The following is an 8,528-nucleotide window of genomic DNA, read 5'->3' as shown; positions in this document are numbered from 1 at the left end:
CAAAAGCTCTTAACACCCCCTTTATCGCCCTAATTTGCTTCCAAGATCCTTCCCCCACCAAAAGAGTGTCATCCGCAAATTGAAGAATATCCACCAAACAAGTGTTCTTAATTCTAAAGCCCTCGAATTCCCCAATTTCTATAAATTTCCTCACCAACCCCGCGAGACCTTCCGCCACCAAAACGAAGAGAAAAGGAGAAAGAGGATCTCCTTGTCTCAATCCTTTAAAAACACCAAAATCTTTCGTAGGACTTCCGTTAACAAGCACCGACATGTTACTATTGAAAACCAACAATTCCATCCAACCCATCCATCTCCTACCGAAACCCATTCTCTTCATTACATACCTCAAAAAACTCCAACTAACTTTGTCATACGCCTTCTCAAAATCAACTTTAAACAACACACAATTTTTTCTTTCCTTCCTCGCATAATCCACCACCTCATTAGCCACCAAAACTCCATCCAAAAGGTATCTACCGGGCACAAAAGCATTTTGACACGGAGAAATCAACGAATCAAGAACCCATTTTAACCTCCCCGCCAAAAGTTTGGCCACCACTTTGTACATGCAAGCGACCAAACATATGGGTCTATAATCATCAAGAGATAACGGATAAGCCCATTAATTTTTAATAAGCCCATTATTAAAAAAAGGTTTTACCACTAAATCATTTTTTGTAGGAAGTGCATAGATGATTTTTTCTTCTTCCAAAAAACTAATTTTTCCATACCGTTTGGAATGGAAGAAAAATCAAAGAGAGGAGTTGATTGATGATAAGTTGTAAGCTGGGATACATAAATAACTGGGTGTATCTTAGAAGATGGTAGAAGCTTTAACTCGTATGTCGTTGTTCCAAATGCGACATATCACTTTAAAAGCAAAATCTCTTAGCCAACTTCTGAGAGGCGCGTTTTTGAACCAATGTATGTCTATACGGTTGCAAACGCAACAATACCAATTCTCTAGGTAAAAATGCACAAGCCTTCCTTTTTTATTTGCATGTTCTTGCATTTTGTTTATGCAAATTTGGTCAAACGGTCTTAAATAACCCAAATCATAGTCACAAAATTCACTGCCCCTATAGAAAACTGCGAATTGGTTCGCACGTACCGGTTCGCGGTTGCAAATTGGTACGTGAAAATTCGCACAGAATTCTGCAAATATGCCGTACCAGAGTACCAATCTTAAGAAATAAATTTTAAACTAATTTTAAAACTTCAAAGCCAGGGATTTGTTTCTCACTCTATAGTGAAGTGTATTTATAAGTAACCATAACACTAAAGCTAGGGATTTGTTTCTCACTCTATAGTGAAGTGAAAAATCTGGCCCCACTTACGACCAGCTTCTTTAATAGCTTATGATACTTACAATTCCAACGTACCTGTAAAGTGTATTTATAAGTAACCATAACACTAAAGCTAAGTAAAGGTTCCGATGTGAAACTTACATATATTCATATGCATAAGTTTATCTCAATTAGCTTATATAATTATTCAAATAAAGTTTATATTCCACAAATAAAGTTTAGAATTGTTTCAAGACTAAATAAGTAGAGACTTTATTTTAATTAAATATTTTTTTTGTTATAACGTACCGATTATTTTATTTTAACGTACCGCGAACCAAAATAGCGTACCAACTCTGTATACCCCTCACGTACCTACTTCTTTGAGAGCTGCGTATCGCGTACCCGAATTCGTACCACGTACCAGAGTGAATTGCGAACCATGTGACTATGGTCCAAATAACAAAGTAAGTGAGTTATAAAATCCATTAAAAACTCTTCCCACACTTGTGCTGGAATTTCTAATGGTTGTAGTAAATATCATTTCTTTGTTGGAAAATACTTGTTTTGTTGATAGACTTTGAAACATTGAATGAAATTTTTGACGTCTTTGTACGTGTCAGACCAATGGAAAGAAGCAGAAATGTGAGCTAGTGTTGGTTGAAGTCTTGAATGTACCGCAATAGGCATTGAATGATATTTTGGAAGAACTCATTGACACAGTTCTTGAATGAGTGGTATGTATACATGTCTTTGTAGTACAAAAAATCGTCTTAGAGTATGAAAAGTTGTTGCATGTGTGATTATGAGTTATATTTTAGCATAAGTTCTTTTCCTTCTTTTTCGTTTCTATAATTAGGGGTGAGAATATGAGTGATAATATGTTAGGCCAACTAATAGGGGCTTACAGCCTAACCTACACAGGTTTAGGTAATGTTAGATTTTTTTAAGTAGAAAAGACCTATGTTTTTTATAACTTATGAAAGTCGAGTAAAAACACTTTATGAACTATAATTTTTTAATACAAATAGTCTCACAAAACTTATTCTACTAGATAAACATAGATAAGTTAATATAAACAATTTTTTAGTATCATTGATCGTTAGGTCTTTTAATCTATAAAAACATTAATTAAATTATTTATATACATATGCTCAAATAAAATAGGCATTTAAGTAGGCTAACATGTCAATCAGACATTTGAAAATATCATGCTTAAGCTTAAAAATAAGCTTATGACATGCTACATGCGAAACTTAGGCTTTGATATTCTTAGCAGGCCAGACGTAGGCTTGATAAAGTGTAGCTTGACCCAGTTTATTCCCACCCCTAGGTGAAAATAGGCCAGACCTTAGAAGGCATGAGCCTGGCCTATAATAAATTTCAAGGCTTGAGCATGGCCTATGATATATTATAGACTTTTTTTTTGCTCAGTTTGAACTTTTTAAAAGCTTGGTCTTACTTGAAATGCTATTTAAAAACCTATTTCATGTTAAGACTTTTAAATAGTTCATTTTTATCTAATTTTAAATAGATAACACAAACATTTATATACTATTTAGCCCATTTTCTTATATATATATATATATATATATATATATATATATATATATATATATATGCTGATCTATCAAGCTTCATAGATTTTTTTAATAGCCTAAGTTTGACCTATTTAATTTAATAGGGTTTTAAAAAAGCTTAAACTTGACCTTTTTATTAAACATGCAAAGATTAAATAAGCCAAACTATATGCCCTTGTAGGCTGGACTGACCTATTCATATTATTAGGTGTATCCTTCGTTGTGTTAGAAGCAATGGATTGTTAAGGAGATGGAGAATAAGAGAACTTCATCCTAAGTGTGTCAGTGACTATGTACATATGCAACATGGTTTGCCTTTCAAGTTGTAAAATATCTCAAAATTGAAACCTTGTAGCTTTAAGACCCACTCGTGTTGTTCTAAAGTCTAGATTGTTTGGACCAAATTTTTTTTTCAAACTCTTTTGATTCGTAAATATATGAAAATGCCTTCCAATAAGATAGTGACGTCATTTTTTACAGCTTCTGTGTTGGCGTACATATCACAGACATATACTTAAAAAGCTTGCACGCGGTTACACATCTTTTTAAATAAGAAAGCTAAAGGGTGGCCCTCCTAAGATAGAACAACATCAATGGCTACAACTGAAGCATCTCTCTCACGAATGAAGACCTTCCTTAAAAAAATTTGGAAGAGCCAATACTAGGGTTTCTGTCATGCTTTTCTTAAGTGTTGTAAATGTTATAACATCTGATGTATGTTGGAACAAGTTTGATTCTACGACTAATCCTTGAGTTTTGATGATAACAAGTATACAATGTAAGGAGAATAATTTTTTACTCTAACAGTTTGTTAAGTGTGCAGGATCTGATAATAAGTTATGAACTCTGGGTTAGCAAGTTATCGACTTAGGACTAGTAAAAGTTCTAGATTTTGAACGAGAAACTCTGAACTCTGGACACCAAACGCACTCTGAACCAATGATGAATACAACTAATTATGAATACAAGATGTGTTTTCAAGCAAATATACATCTGAAAGAATCAAGTCAAATCAAGAAAAGATCTTATCTAGAATGACTTTGATTAAAGACTGTGAAGTCTCAACGTTCTCAAAGCTCTTAAAACACTCTGATCAAGCTTCAATAACTCATACTGAGAAGCATATGACTCAATAAGTTAACTATGAAGAGATAATAATTCTAAATTCTGATTAAGCTTCACCAGTACTTATCTGAAGCCTATGATAAAAATCTTGTGCAAAAGAAGATCACGGGATTACAATACATTATCATACTCACTTCCCTAAAAATCCGAATAAAGGACTGTACTCTGCACCATCATTGCTATCACATGTTCCATCATCTGTCCTAGTGCTACAAGCGCAATTGTAGTCTAATACTAGCTAACGTCTCAAACAACTTTTTCATTGTGGATACTAATTATTTTATTCTCCAACGGATATATTTCTTTATCTATAAAGAAGAAGACTTGGAAAGAATGAAACACAAGAGAATGTAATATGCACAAACAATGATACACATAAGAAAAATGAAAATATGAGTGTGAAGCAACAAAAACAAAGATACACATAAGAAGAAGAAAATATGTGTGCGAGATTTCTCGAAAGCATGTACTTTTGAGAAAAATAAATGAAGAAGATATGTGAAGAAGTTCACCAAAGAAATGAAGAAAATCAATGAAGATGTACAATTAAAAAATGACACTACTACGGAAAACACCTACCACAATGGTTGGAAAAGGAATACAACCACGTCAGACAACCATTGTAAGGTAAGTTGTAATTGTATTTTTTTTTGATAATCAATGAGGTATATATATATATATATATATATATATATATATATATATATATATATATATATATATATATATATATATATATATATATATATATATATATATATATATATATATATATATATATAAAAGGACCTGTACCAGAAAGATACAGATTGAATACAACACAAATGCAGTAATGCATTATCCAACCACCACCAACTAACTATCCTACCATTACATAAAATCTATAGGACAGTGATACCATTCATAAAAATTACACAACACTTTCTTCTTATTACCTACTACTAGCCACCACCAAGAGAACATTTTCACATTATGGATTATTTCCTCACTGTCCCGAATCCCATTCTCGAAGATTACGACATTCCGATGATTCCAAATACACCATCATGTACACGCCCAAACCACTGCAGCACGCCTTGAAGAACATAAACGACTCAGTTTATCCACCATATCCTTTAAATGATCACAACAGTCTAATGTTACCACCGGTTCTAGCCCCAACCATGCAAAGATCTTATCCCACACCCCTCTTGCAATTACACAGCATAGAAACAAATGAGATGAATTTTCTTCCTGTAAACATCCAAAGGCACAATAGCTCCGCTCATCGTTTTCTAAAATGCCTCGTTTCACAAGTTGTTCTCTTGTTGCTAGTCTATCTTGCAATAACCTCCACCCGAAAACTTTCACCTTCGAAGGCATCCATGAGTTCCATATCAGCTTCATAACATCCTTTACCTCATACTGCATCTCCACCACATTTGCTCCCAGCATAAGTTCACGGTAATACTCTCCAACCACAAAACATCCTTTTCCACCAACCGACCATGAAAATCCATCCCTAATGAATCTTCTCGGGACTATCTCAGTCAAAATATGACAAAGCTCTTCTAACTCTACCGCTGCCGCCTCACAGAGAACAGAATTGAAGTTTTCAATCTTCCAATTCCTTTCGTTCTCCGCCCACCACCCCATCTCCTTAACACTGCTATCCTTATTTTCAACTACCTGAAACAATAAAGGAAATACATAACAGAATGGCATATTCCCAATCCACCTACTTGTCCAAAACGGAACCTGGCTGCCCTCTCCTAACTTGAATGATAGAATTCTACAGAAAGCTTTCTCTTCCTCTTTATCACAGATTTTCATGAGGTCTCTCCACCAAATGGATCTCGACGCGTGATTTCCAACTTTTCTTTTAAACAAAACTCTTTCATACAGAATTCCATACCTCTCCTCCAAAATTCCTTTCCATAACGGCTCTGCATCGTTCAAAAACCTCCAGAACCACTTAGTTAGCAGCGCAATGTTGAACACCTCCAAGTCCTTAATTCCTAAACCCCCTTCCTCTCGCGGCCTACAAACCGAACTCCAGCTAATCCAATCCACCCCCTTCTTTTCTCCAGAGTAATTGTATGTACGATGCTTTTCATTACGGTTGCGCGACCGTTGTGATAAACTATGTAGCGTGCTACTGATCACAACGATTAACTTAAACATCTGTTGTAATAAATGTAGGGTCACGAGTTCGATACCCGACTACAACCAAAATAAAAAAAATTAAACAAATTAAATCTTTAAAATATCTAAATTTCATAAACAAAGAAAGTAAATATGTGAAGGGATGTAATTATTTAATGGATATGGAATGAACATAAAGAGCTTTCATATACATGCATTTGTTTTCATAAATTCATTCATATACATGCATTTTATTTTATTTTTTTGGTAATATTCATATACACGCATTTGTTTTCAAATATAAGAACCAATTTTAGGAAATCCTATTAATTAAAAAACAGTTTTCTATTTAGTACCAAAATGTAATAATGAAATAAACAAAACTAAAAAAGCAAAAGTAAGAACATGTTCCTATAAATACCGGGGCAGTACAAATCTCTTGGAAGCAACAACAACTTCTTCTGTCTTTGTGTCAAACTCATTTCATCACCGTCTTCTCTCTTGCTTATTAAAATGGCTAGCTGGAGAAAGTACCAACACCGGAGATACCCATCTTATAACGGTAAACTGTCTTTTTTTTCTTTCCCTTTCTTTCTTAATTTCCTTTGGTTTTGTTCTTACTTTTGATTCTTTTGGTTCACAGATAACAGGTTTTCAACCGTGCCGTTATGGGATAAGAGGTATACGGAATCACATTCCAAAGTGATGAAGTGGGACGACTATGCTGTCAAACAGGCTGTTTACGACGCAAAATTCAGGCATTGCGCTGAGATCAACGGCTATGGCTGGGACATTCCGTTGCCTGATCCAGACATGTACATCGATGATGTAGATTGGGATGCAAGTGTTGATCCTGAACTCTGTATGGATTTGGAGAGAGAAGAAGATGCCAGAAGAAAGATGATAGAAAAGTGCGTGATTCTGGAAAGTTCACTCTTATTAAATCAGTCATTATCAGCTCTTGGTCTAAAACCTACCGGATGGGAGGTTGACGACGAACAAGTAACAAAGCTTCCGGAACCAAGTTATGGTGCTGATGAAATTAATGAAGCAAACTCTTGGGAAGAGAATGATTCTCAGAGGTTGATTCCAGAGGAGCATTATAACAGAAGGAGAAAGAATAACATGGCATGGTCTAAGAACCATGCATATCAGCATGGTAATAATGATTATAAGATGAATCGAGGAAAAAGAAATGGAGGAAGAGGAAGGAGGAGGGGAAACAATACTTATGCGGCCAAGGTCGTTCATGGTAAATTCCAAGAAAGAAGCTGCTAAAGGCTAAGTTTTGTTATTTAGGTGTTTTTGGTTTATGTTAGGATTGCAGATTTTGTGAACTTTTGATACTCTTAAGTCTTAACTACCAACAACTCTTGTTTCTTTTGTTTTATTAATATTATTATATGGATTCTATTTTGCTATTAAAAATAAAATTATAAAAATTAACTTTTATAGAATTATGACAGTTTTAAAAGATAACCTAAATTTTATATACTAGTATTAACTTGAATACAAAACAATAGATAAATGTTAAGACATTTATCTCTTATATTTAATTAGTGCACTGACAGACATATAAGTATATTAGATTGAAATAATTTTCATTTACAAAATAAAACCATTGATTTTCAATCATAGATTTCAAGCGTATTTGTTTGGTGGTATAAATCAATACACAAACAATGAAGAAGCTAAAACATAAGACAAATTGATGGATGTAAATCCTACCATCACTACAAGAAAAAAAATAAGTTATGGCTAAGGGTGGGAATATGCCAGAATAATTAATAGGGACTTATGGCCTAGCCTATACAGACCAAGGCCAGATCAAAAGATTTATGCTTTTTAATAAGCCTATTTAATTAAATTGGTTGGGCCACAAACCATAAAAAAAGTCTTTTAAGCCTATCAGGCCGACCTATTTTAATAAACACGGATAAATTTATTACTTTTTATATTGTATTTTGTACTTTATATCATAATACAAAAGTAAATTTAGTTATTTTGATGAATTTATGAAAATAAGCCGAAAAATCTTTATGAAATTTTTGCTGGTTTATTTTTGAAGCCCAATATCAAACAGGTATTTTATTGCTAGAGGATCAAAATCTCGATGTTAGAGATGTTAATGAAGCGCTTCTAAAAGCTATAGGAAAGGAGAGTGGTGAAAAAGGGGTCAGAAGAGCTTGACAATCATAGTAATTTCTGAATTTTTTAAGGACGTTAGTTTGTTTAACGTCTTGTGTAGCTCTACAAATTTTTACCTATTTTATGTTGCTATATATAAATATGTAAAAGTATTGTTGAATGATGACATGGGAATGATAAATATTGTTTTGAAAAACTTGAATTCTTGTTGTTTGTTGTAATCAAATGTTTTTAAAATAGGGTGTACTGTAGTATATCAAAT

At 33.6% G+C, this 8,528-nt stretch overlaps 1 protein-coding gene across 1 annotated transcript; it reads left to right on the top strand.

Annotated features, from left to right (window-relative positions):
* Positions 1-6,631: 6,631 nt before the first annotated feature.
* On the top strand, positions 6,632-8,308 carry LOC131614876 (uncharacterized). Its single transcript, XM_058886414.1, has 3 exons — positions 6,632-6,680; positions 6,762-7,370; positions 8,187-8,308. Exons 1-3 carry the CDS (start codon positions 6,632-6,634, stop codon positions 8,306-8,308), a joined length of 780 nt encoding a protein of 259 aa, XP_058742397.1.
* Positions 8,309-8,528: the final 220 nt, after the last annotated feature.

The sequence above is a fragment of the Vicia villosa genome, linkage group LG6 (assembly GCF_029867415.1).
Source record: "Vicia villosa cultivar HV-30 ecotype Madison, WI linkage group LG6, Vvil1.0, whole genome shotgun sequence".
In the NCBI taxonomy this organism is placed as follows: Eukaryota; Viridiplantae; Streptophyta; class Magnoliopsida; order Fabales; family Fabaceae; genus Vicia; species Vicia villosa.
This window is presented reverse-complemented; position numbering and strand designations above follow the sequence as displayed.